This window comes from Hevea brasiliensis, chromosome 1 (genome assembly GCF_030052815.1).
Source record: "Hevea brasiliensis isolate MT/VB/25A 57/8 chromosome 1, ASM3005281v1, whole genome shotgun sequence".
NCBI lineage: Eukaryota > Viridiplantae > Streptophyta > Magnoliopsida > Malpighiales > Euphorbiaceae > Hevea > Hevea brasiliensis.
Window position 1 is genome coordinate 113,125,473 of NC_079493.1, and position 23,674 is coordinate 113,149,146.

The 23,674-nt window shown below is 35.7% G+C and overlaps 1 protein-coding gene and 1 pseudogene across 1 annotated transcript; both read right to left on the reverse strand.

The window, feature by feature from the left end:
- Window positions 1-2,646: 2,646 nt before the first annotated feature.
- On the reverse strand, window positions 2,647-3,168 carry LOC131183311 (probable CCR4-associated factor 1 homolog 11). The gene is made up of 2 exons (XM_058154019.1): window positions 2,968-3,168; window positions 2,647-2,871 (listed from the first exon to the last, which is right to left on the reverse strand). Exons 1-2 carry the CDS (start codon window positions 3,166-3,168, stop codon window positions 2,647-2,649), a joined length of 426 nt encoding a protein of 141 aa, XP_058010002.1.
- A 1,252-nt stretch (window positions 3,169-4,420) lies between these two features.
- Window positions 4,421-18,645, reverse strand: LOC131180185 (UDP-glycosyltransferase 83A1-like; annotated as a pseudogene).
- Window positions 18,646-23,674: the final 5,029 nt, after the last annotated feature.

Below are 23,674 nucleotides of genomic sequence, written 5' to 3' on the forward strand. Positions count from 1 at the left end.
AAAATTTTATTGATTTAGAATTTAAGTTATATTTGTAAAAATATTTTAATTTTTCTTAGAAATCTTTCAATCAAAATAAAATAAGAATAAAAAGAATAAAAATAACTTATTTTTAAGAAAAATTTAATAAGCAAAGACTTGAACTTATTAAAAAATTAGAGATGAAATTAATTTTTTTAAAAAAAATTAGAAAAATATACATGAACATAAATTTGCCTATGTATCCCTTTAGGATTTAGAAGAATCAAAATTTTCAGTTATAAGTTGAGAGAAGGGAGATTGAGGTAGTTTGGCTATGTGAAGCGTAGACATAGGAAAACTCCAGTTAGACAAGTAGAGCACATTGGGTTAGAGGATAGAAAGAAAATAATAGGTAGATCTAAACTGACTTGGAGGATAATAGTATAACATGACCTAGAAGCATTACATATTTCCGAGGATTTAACCCAAAATAGTTTAGAGTGAAGAACGAGAATCCATATAGCCGATTCCAATAAATTTTTTGGATAAAAGCTTATTTGAATTGAGTATTACTTGCCATATTTTAAAAAATTATATGATAATTGATAATTAAAAAAATATAAAAGAAAAAAAAATCAAAATAGAGGGTATTGAAAATTTTATTGAAGATATAAATTAATAATAGAGTAATTGAGATAGTATTAAAAATTTCAATGAGCATATAAAATAATAAAATATGAGAATTATGAAAGTACTGAGAATTAAAAGGAGTGTAAAAAATAATTATTTAGAAAATTTGAGAGAAATTGAAAGAGTATTAAGAATTAAAGAGAATGTAGAGAATAATTGTGTAGAGAATTAATAATATATATATATATATATATATATATATATATATATATATATATATATATAAATGAATTAAGAGTAGAGTGAAGTATTTATTGAATTTTTTTGTATTTAAATTACCGGTTTGGTCTGGTTCGGAATCATCGGTTCAATTCGATTTGGAACCACCGGTTTACGATTTCTAAAAAATATGAACCTGAACCAAACCGTAGAAAGACGATTTTGATCCAATTCGAAATCGATTTTGATTTTGACCAATTTCAGTCCGCTTTTAACCGAACCGATTTCGATTCGATTCCGATTCGAAACGAGATCGTGGCCACCCCTACCCTTAAGCAAGAAATTGAACATATGGCTCTGATATCAGAAGCTCATCACGTACAATATTCAGAAAGTAGGCTTCATATTTTCATAAATTGTATCAACAACCTTTTGTCTTTTGTGAGAATTACACCAAGTTTGATAGTCAGAGTACAAGACTTGCAAGAAGTGAGAATGAAAAAAATTAAAAAAAAAAAAAGAAGAGGAAGAAGATGATTATGATAATAATGAGGGAGAAGAAAAGAACCTCTTTCAAGGAATGAATTTCTAGACTTTTCAGTTTTAGCACTTTTAAAATAAAATATTATTAGTTTAATAAATAGACATTTAACAGAATTTATCCAAGTTTAAGTCAGACCAATAAATAAATTGAAAAAAATAAAAAATTAAGAGTTTAATATTCAATTGATATTGAATTAGGTTTAATCGATATAATATTAAATATATTTTAAAATTACTAATCGGTTAATAATAATAATAATAATAATAATAAATATTATGTATTTTTATAATTATTACTACAATATATTTTATAAATAATAATTAAAATAAATTTATTTAAATTTTAATATGTAAGTAATTATTTAAAATTTTTAATTGGGTTTTTAGATGATAATATTTTACAATAAAAATATTTAGAATAAAATTATTATAATGATAAATTTATTCAAATCAGCAAAAAATTATTTTTAATATATTAAAATTTTATAGAACAATAACAAAAAACTAAAATAAAAAGTAATTCATGTTAACACATGAATAATACAAATTATTATTAATATTAATTATTTAAATTAGAAATTAGCAAAATAAAGAAACTCCCTTTTTTCCAATTGTCTTTTATGTTTTTTATATATATGTTTTCCAATTATTTAAGTATTTCTATTTCCAACACATGTAAAATATATTCGAATAAAAATTTTTTTTTTCCCCAATTCTGAAATTTATTATTCATTATATAATATGAAATATTATACTTATATCTTATAAATAAAACTATTATCTATTAATTGAAATATTTTTTTATGACAATTCAAATAAAATTATGTCTATATTGTACATTACTTATGTGCTTAAGATCAACTAATGTTAACAATATATAATATTTACCTATGTGTATAATACATGGAATAAAATATAATTTAATAATAAAAACTATTTTTAATTGTGGGTCTAATTGTAAATGATTTGAGAGTAACAACAATTCATGAAACACAAAATTTAGAATTTAGATGATATTATTGGAAATTTTAAAATACACGAAATAAATCATACTTGACCCAAAAAAAAAAAAGTCTTCTAACTTATGATTCTTCACCCAGTAACTAATGTCAGGTCCAGCTTGGTGACTAATTCCAGCAATTCGGTTAACACCCAGTAACTTAGATACCCTTTCCAATCCACGATGCAAGCCGTGAACAGAAGTTATATATTTAATGTCATAAACTGCAACTCCCAAGTAGAACTTCAGTAGCCCCATAAAAGATTGAAGATCACGGGGCAAGTCTTGTTGCGTTAAAATCTTAATGACGAAAGCCAAATCATAAGCACGAAGAAAAATGTAATCCAAGTGAAGGAATAGTTGAAAACAAGGCCAGAACTAAGAGCCAACTTGGCAAAATCCCTAGAATCAATACCCTTTTCTCTATGCATCTTTAAATTAGTTCCTTGTTTTTCAAGTAAGTAAATGGACTCAGCATTATGGGGATCACTCTGCAGATCGAAATCCCTAAAGTTGAACTGCCAACAGTAGCAGTATTCAGTTCCAAGAGTGGGAAGATTTCCTTATAAATCTGAAAAGGTGAGACCAAGCTGGATAATGTTTAGCATATCAACATTGAGCTTCATGAGATAGTAGGTATAATCTGGAGCATAGCAGAGAAAATGCTTGTTGAGAGTTGACTGGAAGATGGTGCCAGGGAATTCAGTGTCCATAGAAACAAAAGTGTATTGACGAATTACTTTCTGGATATGGAAAAACTCAGATTTTAGGTTGCTTGCCCAAACTTGACGGACAACTACTTGTTTCCCTACCATTGTTATTGAGCAAACTCAGATTGTCAACTTGAGGCAGCAAACGGAGGTTGGACCAATTTGACTGTATTATATTCTTTGCAGGGTATACATATATATAGAAGAGAATTTTTAGTAATCCTCTTTACACTAGAAGTAGATTAATAGTTGTTCTATAAGGATTTGGAAAAAAAGAAACCGAATCAATCTAGATTTAGTAATCAAAATCCATATTTAAGATGCCTCTGTTTTAGGTGTTTCTTCTTCTACAGGCCTTGCAGCGTGTTAAGACATGGTAACTCTTGAGTTAGAGGATTTAGGTTCTGAATAATAACTTTTTGAAGTTATAGAACGCATTATAATCCCATAAAATTTGAGTAATTGAATTATCTCTCAGTCATCCTTGTGGGCAATTCCAAAAGCTAATTCATCGTATTTTCCCTTAATCTGGTGATTATTAAAAAATAATGGTATCAAAATATTTTTGAGATAGGAAGTTGATTCCCTTAATTTTGTTGATTCTTTTTTAGATTTAAACTTTGATTGCTTCAGTTTCATTAATTTTAATAGGAGGATTAGTTTCAATTTTTATATGTGGCATTTAAATTTTGCACAAATTGTATAAATATTTATTGTATTTGATATAAATAAAGGAAAAATAATTAATATTCTTTTTAAATGCGATAGATGAAAATATGCAAAGGTGGTATATTGAAAGATATGAAAAACAATCACAGAAAATTAAGTCATAAATCTATATAAGAATAAATTAAGCAATCAGTGAATTTGACGAAACTTCATTGTATCTGCCTCCTGAAGCCGTGAAGTTTCAGGTCGAAGAGGCATCATCTGATTGATATTTGGGCTCTTGGATGTATTATTTTACATATGTTAACAAGGAAGGACACTCGCTAAGACGTGGACATTGATACAAAAATTGAGGATCTTTCCCAATTAATTGGCTCTGAACAGACACATGCTAAGATTGGAAAGATTTTTTGAACAATTGCTTTGCACGGAATCTTGATGAAAGATTGACAACCTAGGAGCTTTTGAATCACCCATCCCTACTTCCAAAATTCAAAGAAGACAGATGCAGGCTTCTTGATGTGATGTTGGAGCAAGAAGAAAATTATTATGACTTTTCCATTTGAAAGTGAAATTACTTAATAAATCTGTCTTTTGAAGTTTATTATAATACATCAATATTTCAACTATACTTCAATTACATACCATACAAGTTTATTTATCAAAAGCAAAAACAACCAAAAACATCCTATTGGTTCATCTGTTTAACAAAGCTCATGAAATTCTTGAAAGAAGATCCACCTTCACTATTGCTTTTTCTGGCCATTTCCTTAAGCTTCAGTGAATTGACTATTAGTAGTATGCCTTACAGCATATCATTTAGTATGTATTTAGAACATATTTTATTAACAAAAGACAATTTCACTTTTCTGTTTACATAATATATTTATGTGTAATAGAAAATGTCCTTTGATATTTTGTTATAAATTCTATTCTTAAGTTGTTAAGAATATGAGTGACAGTATTTCTAACACAAAGTATCATAAATTGGTTCACAATCGAGAATACTTCACAATAAGGACATGACCTATCCAGAAAGATTGTAATCATGTTTGTTCCCAAGGTATTTATATGGGATATAAATAAGATAGAATGGTGAGTCTCATGCCATATAACAAACATGATAGACACTTATACATGATAAGTAGGCCGAACCAGTGACGCATATGACAAGCACATAGAGTTTATTCTTGTCAATGCATTGTCATATATCATATCAGTGCATATAATCTTTAGACTTGAGATAACACAGTTATCATGTATATAGGTAATTTGAGTTTGATACTGCTTTCATACTTGTAATGTGTATGGGTATATGGGTATGTGTTGGCTCCTACTAGTTATATATGGGGGTAGGTGTTGATCAAGATGGTATCTGTTACCCTAAGTAAATAGGGATACAATCCTATGTTCATTTAATTGTTCTAAATGTTTCAAGTTCCTAGCCAGGACAGACAGATTTAGTCAGAAAAGAGTTTCTGACAAGAAAATCTAATTAATCAAGAACTAGAATTAAAAGAGAACATAATATTCATAGCAAATGGGATTTGACATAAACCATGACTCCAGCTCGAATTGGGATTTTGTAACAGAGAGATTCTAGTGCATGGTAACATATAATTATAGGTTCATTTAAAGGTATTCCTTATTACTGATTGGGTGGTCATGGCATGCTATGCTAGGTGTCAACCATGGTCTATGAGATGCCTAAGATGATTTAGAGAAATTATTTATGGAAAGAAAGAGTTCTGATGATATTAAGAGTTAATATCATATCTCATTGCCAATTAGTGATGAGCCTAGTAAGTCACACACATACACAAGTTAATCACCAAGTAAAATGTGATTTAATTGATTAATTAAAGAGTTTAATTGATTAATTAAATAGGTTTGGTTTGCAATAAGATTGCAAGGTCCCTAGCATGGCTTGAAACCAAATCTAGGTTATTGGATGTATAGTATAAGTTAAATTTATATTTAAAGTGTTTAAATATGAATTTAATTATGAGAAATTAATTAATGGAGATTAATTAATTAATTTATATTTGATATAAATTGATTAGAAGATGAGAAATAATAATTTTGGGTTAAGAACTCAAAATTACAACATAAGAGTAATTTGGTCATTTCACAGCGTGACATGTGACACTATGAGATGGTGACATATGGCATCATATAAGCTTGCCATTTGTCTTCCTATCATGTAAGATAATCAAAGTCAAGATTAAGTCTAACTTTGACACTTGGCTTAATGTGATTAAGTCAATTAAAAATAAGATGCAATGTGGTGATGACATGTGGCAAGGGTTTAAGTGATGACCTAATTATAAAAGGGAAAAGAAAGAAAAATAAAACGCTATTCTTCTTTGTCTCAAGGTGCTGCCACTTTTAGAGCTCTCTCTCCTCTTCATCTTTTCTCATCAATTCAAAGAGAATTACTCAAATTCCTTTGAATTAAAATTGCTAGGAATTGTTTCTAGTGTCCTATAAACATTTACAACCTCTCTAAAGGCAAAAACCCAATTTATAATTGGTTGGCAAGGCTTGAGAAGCAAGATTGGGGGCTGTCCATTGGTGATCTTGGTGTGGACAAGCTAGAGGGACAACATTTGGGGTCCTAGGTGCTTCCTAAAGATGCTAATTATATCAATAGTGCATCAAAAGGTTAGTGCACATATTCTTCTTTCAAACTAGGGTTCAATTGAGTTAATTTGTTAATTCAAAAATCTTAAATGGAAAATGTAGATCCTGTCACGACCCAACCTATGGGCCGGACCGGCACTAGGACCTGGGCCAGCCTAAAGCCCCCGAGGCCCGTAGTAAGCCTAACTGTTCATTAACCCAACTCTAAGGCCCATTTGGACCCAATATCAAGAAAACAAACGGACAGAGTCCGGCCATAAAATGAACTTACCAACGGGGAGTTTTCGACTCACCCGACCTGTAAACACAATATATAGTCAATTGGGGAGCTCAGCTCACCCTCCACATATTCATCAACATAATAATAAATGGGAGCTCAGCTCCCTCATCCAATCCATCAAACATGCATAGCATATTAAGTTTCTGAGTCCCAAAATAATAATTTAGTTTACAGACTCCAAATCAAATAACATTTCTAACACATGCGGAAATTCTAAGATTTAACAAGTTTATACAAACGGTAATAATTGACTGCGAGGAGAAAAGCGAGTTAACCAAAATAAAATCCTCCTGCTTTGAAAAATATTGAGCAGAGTGAGCGTTCGACTCGGAGAGTAAAATATCAATTTTAACCATAATCTCTATAACTATCTAGAACTAATGCGCTCGTATAGTGAAATGCAACATCAACAACATTTTCACATCATAACATCAAAAGGTAATTTGGAGCACTCACACACCTGTAGTATCAATCATAACATATGGGGCTGATCCCTATCTGACTCTCTTAAATCCAACTGGTGCCCGAATTACTCAAACTCGGACTTCCACTTAATAACCAAATCGAGGGTCCCAAATGAATTACTCAAGCCGTGACTACCCTCGAAGGATCGGGTCCCGAATTACTCAAGCCGTGATCGCCTCCTATCCATAGTCCACACCACATCACACTCACGCCAACGCACGCACACTGCTCCAAATTACCACAACAACATCCATGGCACATCAACAGTTATGAATGCAACATAAATCGTGCCTAGAGTTTAACTACATAAATATATGCATATAAGTGATGCATGGGCATGCTGAACATATAATAATATCGAAATTACAATTAAAATTAATATTTTACTCACAGACTTGACGATGGTCACTGAGGCGGAGGAAGAAAGGCATCGGCTCACCTGACAATCATATTACATTTATTTAATACAATCTGACTCAATACAAACAAAGAAAAGACCAATTACGTCCTAAGTCGTGCCGAAAATCCGGCAGAGTCCCCCCTATACCTAGGACCTACCCAACCTGCAAAAGGGCTAAAAACGCACTTCTATATTCACAATCCATATATCAACAGTTCAATCATATCACACAGCCCCTCCTGGGCCCATCAAATCAGTCATCCATCACAATATGTAAAATTTCAATTTAGTCCTTATTATTTATCATTTTTGCAAAAACTGCCCAAACAAGCTCTAAAAATTATAAAACTTTGCCCCGCGGTCCTTAGCAATATTACTAAGCTATTGCAAAAAGAATCGTAATTTTCTAAGCTACCACGAATATTTTATGGATTTTTAATCCTATTTAAGCACTAGAAAATTACGAAAAAGCAAGGTTCGGGTTTACCTTTGCCGATTCCGACTTCGGGAACGCACTCGGGACGTCTGACAATGGGGGGCTAGCCAAAACCTCGGTCCAATTCGGAGACTTTTCCGATAACGGGTCTGTCTGGCCCGAAATTTGCAGACCCGGTCAACTGTCGAATTTCCGCGAATCGAGGATACCTACACGAAGCCCATAACACGGGGGTTAGTACATAAATTTTTCAGAATTTTCTAAGCTCATTAAATGCTCGGAAAAACACTGCGAAGTTCCGTGGGACCCACCGAAAAACGGTGTCGGAAAAATTCGAAATTTATGTCGTTGCGAAGCTCTCGATGAATGGAGCGTGCTGGTGGCCTCGGTTTTCTCGTGGGATTCACGGTTTTCGAGAAATCTAGCCCAAAAGTCGAAATGGGCTAAAATCTTCCCGAGCAAAAATCGGACAATCCGCTAGATGGATTTCGGCGTTCTTGGTGTCTATGGAAAGCTCTCGCCGAGTAGATGATTTTGGACACAAGACCCGGTCCAATTGGTGGCCGGATCGGCCGGATTTGGCCGGGGAAGCTGGAGCGGCGCGCGCGCGCAGGGGGCGTTACAGCGCATTTTCCGTTCGCGGCCGGCCATTTGCTGGTCAGGTTAGGCGCGCCGTCTCTTGGCTGAAGTGGCGGTTGGCCGTGGCTGAGAGGAGAGAGAAACGAGAGAGAAAAGGGAGAGGGACGACGCGCGCGGGGAAGGGAAGAAGAAAAAGGAAAAGGTCGGTCCGATTCGATCGGTCCGATCCGGTCCTGTTCGATTCGGCCGGTTCGATTCAGAATACAAAATTTTGAATTTTTACTCTGCCTCGGGACCGAAAATGAGGTCCAAAAATTTCAAAAAAATTCCAGAAAACTCAGAAAAATACGTAGACTCCAAATATATTTTTAGTTTTGCCACGTGGTCTTTAAATTAATTTTTAAAAATCATCAAAGTTTATATTTTCGGAAAATCGAACCCGATTTTTAAAATCAGAAAAATCTCAAAAAAATTCCTAAAATTTAAATAAAATTAAAATACCAAAATACTCATAAAAATTAAAATTTCGGGGTGTTACATTCTTCCCCCCTTACAGAAAATTCGTCCTCGAATTTTTACATAAGGCAGAATAAAGCACATGATTATACATTGAACAGATAAGGGTACTTGCTACGCATGTCCCGTTCTGACTCCCAGGTGCATTCTTCCACTGACTGACTCCTCCACAAAACCTTAACCATAGGGATCTGTTTGGATCTTAGCTGTCTTACTTGGTAGTCCACTATGGCTCTGAGTTGCTCCTCAAATGTCAAGTTCTCTTTTAGCTCTATCACATCCGGCTGCAGTACATGAGAAGGATCGGGAATGTATTTCCTGAGCATGGAGATGTGAAACACGGGATGAACGTGAGAAAGGTTGGGTGGTAGCTCCAACCGGTAGGCAACTGCCCCAACTCTATCAGTAACCTCAAAAGGTCCAATATACCGAGGTGCCAACTTGCCCTTCTTTCCAAATCTCATGACTCCCTTCATTGGAGAAACCTTCAGAAATACATAGTCGCCCACTGCAAACTCCACATCCCTTCGTGCAGGTGCATAACTCTTACGCCTCTTGAAAGTTGTTTTGATCGTTCGACGATTAAGGGAACCATCTCTCAAGTGTCTTGCACTGTGTCTACATCATGCACCTTGGCTTCCCCATTTCTGTCCAACACAGAGAGACCTACACTTTCTTCCATATAATGCCTCATAGGGTGCCATCCTATCTTTGGAGTGGTAAATCGTTGTTGTAGGCAAACTCCACCAAAGCTATTGCTCATCCCATTGACCTCCAAAATCCAAGACACTCATGCGAAGCATGTCTTCCAGTGTTTGGATTGTCCTTTCGGACTGTCCGTCTGTCTGAGGGTGGAAAGCCGTACTGAAGTTCAACTGTGTGCCAAGTGCCTCCTGCAACTTTCTCCAAAATCGAGAAGTGAACTGGGGCCCTCTGTCAGATATTATGGAAGCAGGAACTCCATGCAATCTGACTATTTCTCGAATGTAGAGCCGGGCATACTGTGCCACAGAGTATGTAGTCTTCTGAGTAAGAAGTGAGCTAATTTGGTCACTCGGTCTACAATTACCCAGATCGATTCATATCCTCACGTGGTACGAGGCAACCCTGTCACAAAATCCATAGTGATCATTTCCCACTTCCATTCTGGGATAGGGAGCTCTTGCAGCTTCCCTGACGGTCTCTGGTGTTCAAACTTCACCTTCTGACAAGTCAAGCACTTGGACACAAAGTCTGCTATGTCTCTCTTCATGCCATTCCACCAATAGCTATCTTTCACATCATGGTACATCTTGGTGGTACCTGGGTGGACACTGTACAGTGTGTAGTGTGCCTCTCGCATGATTTCATTCCTGAGGTCGTCTACATCGGGCACACATATCCTAGAACCTTGTACTAGGGCACCATCATTGGCAAATCCAAACTCACCACCTTCACCTTGCTGTACTCTTTCTATGATCTTCATCAATTGTTGGTCTCTGTGCTGGGAAACTCTAACTCTGTCCCTCAAGTCTGGCCTCATTGAAAAGTGAGCCAACAATACCCCCTCATCTGAAAGATCTAGGATTAAACCTTGATCCATCAACTCATGTACCTCCTGAATCAATGGTCTCTTCTCTACTGAAATGTGCGCCAAACTGCCAGAAGATTTTCTGCTCAAGGCATCTGCCACAACATTGGCCTTTCCAGGGTGGTACTGGATGGTGCAATCATAGTCTTTCAGAAGCTCCATCCATCTCCTCTGTCTCAAGTTCAAGTCCCTCTGTTGGAAGATGTACTTCAAACTTTTGTGGTCGGTGTATATCTCGCACACTTCACCATACAGGTAGTGTCTCCAGATTTTAAGTGCAAAGACTACAGCCGCCATTTCCAAATCATGGGTGGGGTAGTTCTGCTCATGCCTCTTCAGCTGTCTTGAAGCATAAGCCACTACTTTTCCATTCTGCATCAAAACACACCCTAGGCCAACTCTGGAGGCGTCACAATACAGTGTATCCTTCACCACTCACGTGTAGTGTCAACACAGGCGGTGGTTAGACACTCCTTAAGCTTCGGAAACTCACCTCACGAGTCATCTGTCCAAATGAATGGAACATTCTTCTGGTCAACTTAGTTAGGGAGCCGCTATCTGGAGAAATCTTGTACAAAACGCCTATAGTAGCCACTAAACCAGAAAACTTCGCACCTCGGTGGTATTTGTAGGCCTAAGCCAATCGATTCTGACTTCAATTTTCTTGGGATCCACTTGAATGCCGTCACTAGAAACCACGTGTCCCAAGAATGAGATGCTTTCTAGCCAAAATTCACATTTTGAAAATTTGGCATATAGCTGGTGCTCCCTCAACGTCTGCAACACCATCCTCAAGTGCCACACGTGTTCTTCCTCGGTCCGAGAGTATACCAGAATGTCATCTATGAATACGATGACAAAACGGTCCAAAAATGGCTTGAACACCCTGTTCATCAAGTCCATGAAGGCTGCTGGTGCATTAGTGAGTCCAAAAGACATCACCAAGAACTCATAATGACCATATCTTGTCCTGAAAGCCGTTTTGGATACGTCCTCATTCCTGATTCTCAACTGATGGTAGCCTGATCGCAAGTCTATCTTGGAAAAGAATCTAGCTCCTTGGAGCTGATCAAACAGATCATCGATCCGAGGAAGTGGATACTTGTTCTTCACTGTCACCTTGTTCAGCTGTCTGTAGTCAATGCACAACCTCAATGACCCATCCTTCTTTCTCACAAATAGAACAGGAGCACCCCAGGGTGAAGTGCTCGGACGTATGAAACCCTTGTCCAAAAGCTCCTGTAGTTGCTCCTTCAGCTCTTTCAATTCTGCTGGTGCCATCCTGTAAGGTGGCATGGATATGGGGTTTGTACCCGGCACAACATCAATACAAAACTCTATTTCCCTTCCTGGTGGCAACCTTGGAAGCTCCTCTGGGAAGACATCCATAAATTCTCTGACAACAAGAACATTTTCCATGCTGACACCTTCTATAGATGTATCTCTCACCAATGCCAAATACCCTTGGCATCCACGCCTCAACATTTTTCTGGTACTAATTGCTGACACCAAGTTATATGGAGCTACGCTCCTGTCACCATCAAAGCTAAACTCTTCCACACCAGGTATGTGGAAATACACCTTTTTGTTCCTGCAGTCTAAAGTGGCATAGTGAGTTGCCAACCAATCCATCCCCAAAATTACATCAAAGTCCATTACTGGTAGAGGGACCAAGTCTGCTGGGAGGATCTTTCCATCCACTACTACTGTGCTACCCGAAAAAATCATATCTACATCTATGTTGTCGCTAAGTGGGGTAGCTACTGACAAAGGGCACTCTAAAGTTGTAGGGTTTCTACCCAACCTCATGGCAAACACATGGGAGACAAATGAGTGCGTAGCACCCGGATCTATCAAAACACGAGCCTCATAAGAACAGACCAGAAGAATACTTGCCACAACTGCATTTGAAGCTTGAGCATCCCGGTGGGTCGGTGAAAACTCGAGCTTGACCCTACCCCGAGTGGCGAGAACCACGATCTCGACTTCTACCTCGACCGCCTCCAAATCCACGTCCCCCTTGTCCTCGGCCTGTTGGCCATCGAATCGATCTGCCATGTTGGAAGTACCGGATACAATCGGCGAGGAACATTTGCAGAACCACTGTGACCCCATCTCGTGGCTCATTGAACATGGGGCATTCCCTAGCAAAGTGACACAGTTGGCCACACACAAGCATACTCGACCCCATCAAACAAGGTCTGAATGTCCTCTTCCACACTTGTGCACACGGTGCCAAAGAGGATCTGAACTGCAGACCAGGCTGCACTTTGCCACACTATGACCACCGCCTGGATCCGCACTGGTGCAGATCCTCGTGGTGCGTGTCTAAAACCACTTCTCTTGCTCCTACCCTTTCCTCTGTAATTACCACAGCCACCATCAGGAGTACCCATGGAAGGGACACACGAGGAACCCTCGCTCTGTTTTCTTTGCTCTCCCACTTTGTCATCATGACATAGCTAATCTCAATCATGCAGCTCGATCAACCACCACATCAAAAGACGATCCGACATCATGGCAGGTTCGCATACCTCTGTCAAGCCCCTTTAGGAACCTCTTCACCTTCATAGTTTACGTAGCTCTGCTGTAGGGGCATATCTGCTCAATTCGAAATTGCAGAGCATATTCATCTCTGCACGCCATTCTGTCTTAAGGCCTTAAAGGCCCACCGCTTCGATCTCTGAAGCTTTACGCACAAACCGATGGATAAAAAGTTCCACACACTGAGCCCATGTCAAACCCTCCATCCGGGGTAACACGTAGTCATTCATCCATTGTCTAGGCATAGGCCCCATGACATGCTGCATACACTCTATCAGTCTCTCGGTCAGCCAATTACATTCTGCTGCTGCAGGAATCCGTAAAGCGATATGCATCGTCGACACATCATAAGTAACGGTCACCAACTTCTTGAAATTTATGATCTGCTTGTAAGGTTCCCCTCTTGGTGCGTGGGTGGCTGCTGCTGTGGAGGGTGGACCATATCTCGCGCCATCATGTCGATGGTTCTCTGAGACCGGCTAGAGTAGGCGCCATGGGGTCCATGGGACCTGTGCCATGAAAGATCGTTTCTGGCGTGGGTAGGCTCTTCTACTTGAGCAGCTCTAGGCCTCCTACCCTGCCTCCTCGGGGCAGGCGCCTCATCCTGTGCCGACACCTCGTCAGGCACATCTGGTTCTCATTGCGTGGCGGCTCTCACGCTTCTCGCATTTTCACGAAATTCAAGACATTAGCCCACAAAATTCAAAGCGCTCATTGCACACTCTATAGACTCATATTTACACACAATATATGAAGCGAGAAACTAGAAGCAAAGACGACAATGCAAGACGAATATGGACCCTATTTTTCCGCATGTGACTCTATTAGACTTTTCCCAACACTTTAGACAACATTCCCTAAGAATGGAGCCTAAGCTCGATACCACATTTGTCACGACCCAACCTATGGGCCGGACGACACTAGGACACAGGGCCCTAAAGCCCCGAGGCCCGTAGTAAGCCTAACTGTTCATTAACCCAACTCTAAGGCCCATTTGGACCCAATATCAAGAAAACAAGCGGATGAGTCCGGCCATAAAATGGACTTACCAACGGGAGTTTTCGACTCACCCGACCTGTAAACACAATATATAGTCATTTGGGGAGCTCAGCTCACCCTCCACATACTCATCAACATAATACTAACTGGGAGCTCAGCTCCCTCCTCCCAGCCCCCAAACATGCATAGCATTTGAAGTTTACAGTCCCAAAATAATAATTTAGTTCTGAGACCCAAATCAAATAACATTTCTAACACATGCGAAAATTCTAAGATTTAACAAGTTTATACAAACGGTAATAATTGACTGCGAGGAGAAAAGCGAGTTAACCAAAATAAAATCCACCTGTAGCCTTAAAAAAATATTGAACAGGAGTGAGCGTACGCCTCAGAGAGTAAAATATCAATTTTAACCATAATCTCTATAACTATCTAGAACTAATGCATACTGTATAGTGAAATGCAACATCAACAACATTTTCACATCATAACATCAAAAAGGTAATTTGTAGCACCCACACACCCTTTAGTATCAATCATAACATATGGGGTGATCCTATCTGACTCTCTTAAATCCAACTTTGGTGCCGGAATTACTCAAGCTCGGACTTCCACTTAATAACGAAATCGAGTGTCACAGCGAATTACTCAAGCCTTGACTACCCCTCGAAGGATCGGGTCCCAATGAATTACTCAAGCGTGGATCGCCTGTCCTATCCATAGTCCACACCACATCACACTCACGCCAATGCACGCTGCTTGCTCCAAATTACCACAACAACATCCATGGCACATCAACAGTTATGAATGTATCATAAATCGTGCCTAGAGTTTAACTACAAAAATATATGCATATAAGTGATGCATGGGCATGCTGAACATATAATAATATCGAAATTACAATTAAAATTAATATTTTACTCACAGACTTGACGATGGTCACCGAGTGGCGGCGGAGGAAGAAGGTCATTCCGCTCACGACAATAATATTACATTTATTTAATACAATCTGACTCATTACAAACAAAGAAAAGACCAATTACGTCCTAAGTCGTGCCGAAAATCCGGCAGAGTCCCCCCTATACCTAGGACCTACCCAACCTGCAAAAGGGCTAAAAACGCACTTCTATATTCACAATCCATATATCAACAGTTCAATCATATCACACAGTCCCTCCAGGCCCATCAAATCGTCATCCATCACAATATGTAAAATTTCAATTTAGTCCTTATTATTGATCATTTTTGCAAAAGCGCCCAAACAAGCTCTAAAAATTATAAAACTTTGCCTTGGTCCTTAGCAATATTACTAAGCTATTGCAAAAAGAATCGTAATTTTCTAAGCTACCACGAATATTTTATGGATTTTTAATCCTATTTAAGCACTAGAAAATTACGAAAAAGCAAGGTTCGGGTTTACCTTTGCCGATTCCGACTTCGGGAACGCACTCGGGACGTCTGACAATGGGGGGCTAGCCAAAACCTCGGTCCAATTCGGAGACTATTACGTAACGTCCGTTCATGCCCGAAATTTGCGAACTTGGTCAATCGCCGAATTTCCGCGAATCGAGGATACCTACACGAAGGCCATAACACGGGGGTTAGTACATAAATTTTTCAGAATTTTCTAAGCTCATTAAATGCTCGGAAAAACACTGCGAAGTTCCGTGGGACCCACCGAAAAATGGTGTAGGAAAAATTCGAAATTTATGTCGTTGCGAAGCTCTCGACGAATGGAGCGTGCTGGTGGCCTCGGTTTTCTCGTGGGATTCACGGTTTTCGAGAAATCTAGCCCAAAAGTCGAAATGGGCTAAAATCTTCTCGAGCAAAAATCGGACAATCCACTAGATGGATTTCGGCGTTCTTGGTGTCTATGGAAAGCTCTCGCCGAGTAGATGATTTTGGACACAAGACCCGGTTCAATTGGTGGCCGGATCGGCGGTTGGCCGGAAAGCTGGAGGCGGCCGCGCAGGGGGGCGTTCGCGCGCATTTTTCCCGCTGTCGGCGCCATTGGTCAATGGCGGCGCTGGTCATATCGGCTGGCGGTTGGCCGGGGTGGAGAGGAGAGAGAAACGAGAGAGAAAAGGGAGAGGGACGACGCGCGCGGGGAAGGGAAGAAGAAAAAGGAAAAGGCCGGTCCGATTCGACCGGTCCGATCAGACCGGTTCGATTCGGAGTTCGATTGAATACAAAATTTTGAATTTTTACTCGGACCGAAAAACGAGGTCCAAAATTCAAAAATTCCAGAAAACTCAGAAAAATACGTAGACTCCAAATATATTTTTAGTTTTGCCACGTGGTCTTTAAATTAATTTTTAAAAATCATCAAAGTTTATATTTTCGGAAAATCGAACCCGATTTTTAAAATCCGAAAAATATCAAAAAAATTCCTAAAATTTAAATAAAATTAAAATACCAAAATACTCATAAAAATTAAAATTTCGGGGTGTTACAGATCCTAATACATACTAAAAGTGTTTTAATATGCAATTGAGCTTTGAAATTAATTAGGCACATAATGGATGTGGCATGATGCATGTAACCCTAGAAGAAAATTTTTAAATTCAATGCTCTAATCTAACCATTTACATACTTCCGCTCCTTCAATGGCTTGTATATCCTTATCAGAGAGAAGTTCCTTAGCTTAGTTTTGATTTCATACCTAGTTACAATTCCATTATCATCTGCGATCAATCTTAGACCAACCTTCCAAGTTTTGCATATGTAACTCCTGTTATGGAATTGATCTACACATTATGGCCAACATAGAAAAGGCACCCCCATGTTTAGGCCCTCCATAGTTGAATTCTATCCACAGTGAGAAAAGAAACATGCAGTAGAAGGATGAGCCAACACCTTCTCCTGAGGAGCGCATTCGACTATCTTCCCATAGTTTTCTACCCTCTTTATGAATCCATCTGGGTATTCCACAAGCATTCCATTTGTAAAATTTGATCTAACAACCTACAAAAATGGTTGGCCCAACATCTTAAGACCAAGTGCCAATTCATTTATTGTTGCTTGTTGCATATTATTAAACTACCAAATGCAGCATAGATGACTGAGCTTGGAGGTTATTCAACAAGCCAACTGAAGCAAGTTGAGTCCTCAAGCAAAAAATTTCTAGCAAAAGTTCCCAATGGATCTCTCACAGACAATGGACGAACCAGTAAGATGTTGGGAATCGAATCACAGGCTAATGGCTCAAGTTGATAAAATGAATTGACTACAAGCCAATTGGAAATTTGAACATTTTCCACTGTGTTGCAAATAAAATGTTTAAATAAGAATTTCTGACCTTTAGATTACCTGGGAAGCTCCATACAAGTTCATTTGTATTCTAAGCTGAAATTTCATTTGACTGACAGATAAACTCATCTTTCATTGGAATTCCTGCAGAGAATTTCAAGTGCTTCTATCAAAATCAACACCATATCTACCTCATAGAACAAATTCTTTGCTAGCCTGTAGGCTTCAATATTAATTAATTAGGTACCCACCAACACTATAGAATTGCCCTTCCATTTAGGGTGACCTGGTTTTTAAAGTCATCTCTATTTGCCTATAGCTAGTGTGTTCCTGGTAACATAATTATCACTTGATAAATTAGAATAACTAATAAGCAAATTTAAAGCCTAACATAGTTTCATAAGTCTTAAAGTTTGTATCCTGATAAAATTGGAATGAGGAGGCAAGGAGCTACAATATATCATTAAGTAGCTCATCAATGGATAAAGCTTAATATAATTTTATAAACAAATTCAAGTTTGAAAAGTAACTTGAGGTTCTTACCATAAATTTCTATTATTCCTGCCTTAATAAGCATAGGATTATGCAGTATCATAGCCAAGTTTCCTAGTCCATAAGGTACAAATGCAGCTTCCTTGATGCCCATTTTCTTGGCTACTTCCAATGCCCATCCAACTGATATATCAGCAATGACAAGACTTACTTGCTTCTCATTGTTTAAAAGGTTTATGTTTTCAACGAAATTCTGCAGATGACTTTGCGTAAAACTTGATGCACTCTCTCTTACTTGGAAGTTATCTTTTCCATCATGGTTGGACTCCAACCCTTCAGGAATTGAAACTAGGCTTATTGGGATTTTCACCTTGAATTTCTTAGGCACTGTAGACATGAGCTTTGCATGTATGGACTCTGTGTTAACAAATGTGACCTTGACCTCTTGATCAGCTAGGTTGTAAGCCAACTTCATGAGAGGAGTAACATCGCCCTGTGATGGGTATGGTGCAAGTATCACATGTGGTTTCCTACCCATCATAGCTATATATTATTTGTTAGAACTTGGGTCCGAACTATTGTTTAACACTAGGGAAAGATGAGAGGAAAGAGAGAGAAAAGAGAAGGATTAGGAAGAAGACGCATAAAAAGAACTAGAAGGAAATAGCAGAGTATTAGAGTCCAGGTCCAATTGGAATTAGAAAGTATAATTAGAGATAGCTCACGAAGTGGAAAGGTGTGTTGAGTTTTGTGAGTTTTGTTTAAGTGATTTTGAGGGTGAGAAAACCAATTAGTGTGTGTAATTATTTTTCCTTTAATAGTGAATTTGTTGGTAAAGCAGGCTTATACCCGAATCACGTTAAATTTTGTATTCTTTATTTTGTGTGGGTGTGATTTTCACAATAAGTGATATTAGAGTTGTGGTTTGGGATGTTAAAGATGGAGAGCATAAAATTTGAGATGGAGCCATTGGATGGGAAAACTAATTTCAGTCTGCGGTAAAGCACCATGAAGGATATTCTTATACAATAAGGATTAATTAAAGTATTAAATGAGAAGTAACCAGCAAGCATGAAAGATAATGATTGGGAGGAGCTTCAACAAAAGGCTGTGAGTACGATTAGAATAACATTAGCCCCAGATGTGAAGTATAATGTCTTGGAAAAGACTTCGATAGTTGTTTTGTAGAAGAAATTAGAGAGTCTGTACATGTCAAAGTCACTTACAAATCGCTTATACTTGAAGGAGTTGTATCAACTCATAATAGATAAAGGTACTAAAGTGAGGGATCACCTTAATATTTTTAATAAATTAATTACCCAATTAGCTAGAGTTAGTGTGAAGGTAGATGATGAAGATAAAGCCCTTGCTTTTAACCTCTATTCCACAATCTTATAAAAGCTTGGTGATAGCCCTAATTGTTGGGAAGGAGATTTTGAAGGTGGATGAGGTTATTGGTAGTAACAATGAAGGTGAAGCTTTTATTAATGGTTCTAATTGTGGTATAAGTAATCCACGTGGAAACAATTGGAGAAGGAATAGATCAAGCTCAAGACCACGGATAGACCTTGAAGATAGAGAATGTTACCACTATCATGAGAATGGTCACGTTTAATACCATTGTATGAGGATGAAAGAAGATCTTGCAGAGTTTAAACAATTCAAGAGAGTCTTGGAAAAGAAAAAGAAGGAACTGCTGTAATTACAATTAATGATAGTGTTGATAGTGAATGTTTGAATGTGGATGATAATAAGAAAAAGGCAAAAGATCCATTGCCAGATGAGTGATTAACGGATTCTGTTTTCCCATTCCATATTTGCTCAAAGAAGGAGTGGTTTGATGTGATTGAAGAGAAGGAAGGAGAAAAAGTGAAGCTTGCCAATGAGAACAAGATGAAAGTTGAAGGTGTTAGAAGAATGAAGATCAAATTGCATGGTGATTATGTAAAAGTGTTCGATGAAGTGAGATACATTCCTAATTTTGAAGGGAACTTAATTTCTTTGGATAAGTTGGATTCTTTGGGTTATGGGAGTTTGATTCATGGTGGAGTCATGAAAGTTAGCCGAGGTGCTCTTGTGTTCATAAAGGGTGAGAAATTTGATACAAAAAATCTCTATAAATTAGAAGGAAGCACATTAATTGAAAGAATACAAATGAAAGCAAGAGGCAACATCAACAATCAAGAGTGCAAGGAAATACTCAAAAGAAAATTGACTTTTGCAAAAATTATGAAGATTAATTCTATTTGACTTAAAAGTGGAAATTATTAGAGTCCAAGTCCGATTGAAATTAGGAAGTACAATTAGTTTATGAAGTTTAGTATAATTTAAATTATGAAATCTAATAATTAGAGTCCTAAAAGGATTATATTTTAATGGCATACATATATGTGTAGTTGATTGGCCTATATATAGAGAGCTCACGAAGTGGAGAGGTGTATTGAATTCCATAAGTTTGTTTGAGTAATTTTGAGGGTGAGAAAACTAATTAATATGTGTAACTATTTTTTCTTTGATAATGAATTTGTTGGTAAAGTAGGCTTACGTTGAACTACGTTAAATTTTGTATTCTTTAATTTATGTGGGTAAGGCTTTTCACGGCACAAAGGGATCAAGAACTAAGAGATTTTGTATTTTCAACTATATAAATATCTAATTACAATTCATTCCTTGTTATTTATCAAAGATAAAAAAAAAAATTAAAACAGTACAAAATTTCAAATGACAATTAAAAATGATAAATAAAAACTATTATAGCCAACTCAAACAACTATGATTCTCATCTTAATGCTAACATCATTTGCTATGATAATTACTATTATTAACTTTTATTGTGGTTGGGGTATCTAACAGCTAGCAGCCTCTTTCTCTTGCATTAATTAGGCTTTTGTTTGTTTCATGCTCTATTGTAATTTTATTAGAACAAAACCAATTTGTAATTACACCTACATAGGGGTGAGCATTATTCGGTTCAAACCGAATAAACCGAACTGAATTGCCTTAATTAGGTAATTTAATTAGATTTTTAAGATAATTCGGTTTTGTTCAATTTGATTTTATATTATAAAAATTTCAGTTATTTCAAATCGGTTCAGTTTTAAAGAAAAAAATTGATTAAACCTAATCAAACCGAATAGTTTTATTGATTTTTAAATTGATTTATTTTTATGGAGAATTTATGAATTATATATAATTATATATATATAAATTATTTAATTTCATTGATTAATGGTTATTAGGTTTAAACCAAGGTCAAGATCAGATCAAATAACCTGAAAATCAAGTCTAAATTAAAAAATCAATAAAAAATCAAAACCGATCTGTTTGAACCGAATCGAACCAAAATAGAGTGGTTCAGTTTGATTCAATTTTTCATCCATTTCGGTTCGATTTGATTTCTAAAATATGTAATTCAATTTTTTATGATTTGATTCGATTCGGATCCCTACACTTACATTATTACTTGTATGTCTTTTACCAACCATAGTCGATTGTTATGTTGCATTAGGGAAAAAAAAAAAAAACTTACATTGTTCTTGATTTTTGTAGTGGTGTGATGCTTTGTCAATCTGCCAAAAATCTTCAATCGAACTTTAGTTGAAAGTCCTGCTCGCAAAGTTCTTAGTTGTTCAAAAACTTCCTCCACTGGCTAGCGTTCTCGTAAATTGAAGCTCCCAAAGAAGAAATAAAAGTTGAAAAAGAAGCGCAGAGCTCACTCCTCTCACAATCTCACCTGCCCTCACTCTCTCTCATTTATCCACCAAATGTAATTCAAAACTCCTCTATCCACCAAATCTTATGATCGTGTGTGTGTATATATATATATATTACTTTTGTGTTTTTACTATAGATATACAGTGACATAGGATTAAAGGGTGAGATATATATGGGAAACGAAAGTAAAAAAACAAAGCTAAAGGAAAAGGGCAGTGGCTACTGAGTGTGTGGGTACTATCGCCTTCTCAAAATGACGTACAAAAGTAAAAATGACGTCGCTTTTCACACTAAGTGAGTGAGAAAGAAGAAGCCAATGGGCACCAAACATGTGGAAAGGAAGCACTGATCGTGCGCGATGGAAGGGGCAGTGGGTACTAAGTTGCGGGAAGGAAGGAGGTAGCGAGATGAAGGTTAACTCTTCTCTCAGTATGTATATCCAGCCCAACCCAATCAAAAAAGGCAAGAAGACAAAATTACAAATCAATTGAGCCACAACCACAAAATTGCTTGAAATTGCAGTTGTTCATTGTACAATGAAAAATTTATCATCGAAAATAATGTATTTTTTTTGTATTATGTATATATGTGTAAAAAAAATAATGAATTAAATTTGAAATATATCATGGTAATTATAAAGCATTAAATTAAATATAAAGTCAAGTAAAAAAATTAAAATAACGTAACAAGCAAAATAATATATATATATATATATATATATTAAAGCACAAAAATAGCGTAAAAATGACCTCATCAAATTAAGTCATTTTGCATTTTATTGCATTAAAAAATTTACATGTGTCACATCTTGCAATCCACATGATTTGACAAATAATATCCGCTTAATATAAATATTGATTACTTTAAAATTCAATTTATTACTTTTAATTTTAAAATTTAAATCTTCATTTTCCTTGTTTTATCCATTTTATTTCTTTTAAAGTTGTAATATATTTATTCTTTGATTGGTATACATAAACTAATTTAAAATATAATATAAATCATTTATCAAAATTTAAAATTTAAAATTAAATGGTATTTATATCCATTACTATTAAATAAGTTATTTATTAACACTAAAAAATAAATTTAGTTTTAATTTCTTTTGAACATTGAGTATATAACTTATTAAAATCTCTCACATTTTTACCTACTTATGTCAATAATTTAATTATTTTATATATATTTTTTACATTTATATAATTATTTTTAATTATTTATTATGTTTCATTTTACAAATCAATTATATTTATATTTATAATAATAAATTGTTTCTCAAATTTTTTTTTGTTGTGTATAATTATAGATTATGCTTTAAAAAATAAACATTTCCATAAAGGATATATAGTTTGAAAATCAAATGACGAGATATAACATTAACCATATAACTTTTCAATGATTTATATAAAAATATAAATATTGTTTTTTAAAAAATATAAAATATTATATAAGAAAATTAAACAATAAATATTTATAATTGCTGAGAAGTATTAAAAAAATTCAATTTTAAAAGAACAAACTTAAGATCTAAAAAAAATAAAATAAAATACAAATCATAAATTAAGAAATTATTTGAAATAATAATAATAATAATAATAATAATAATAATAATAATATTATTATTATTATTATTATTATTATTATTATTATTATTATTTCTTCTTGAATATCACCATACTATTTAAGATTTTTTGGCATATTTATTGTTATAGTTAATATAAACAAACTATTTCTAATAATATATGATCTTTCTTAAATGCAATTGAATTCTAAAAATATTATATTATTTCATTTTCATGAAAGAATATTTGGAGGAAAATAAGTGATAATCATTTTATAAATAAAAGTTAAATTTAATTTTAATGGGTATAATTACTCAAAATTTTAATAAAAATTCTAATTGTATTTAATATAATTAACTAAGAATTTTATCATTAACAAAAATTTATAGTATGGTTTTAAAATATAAAATTTTAAAAAATAAATATTAAATTATATATTAAAATAAATATTAAATTATATATTAAAATAAATATTAAAATTTTAAATAAATAA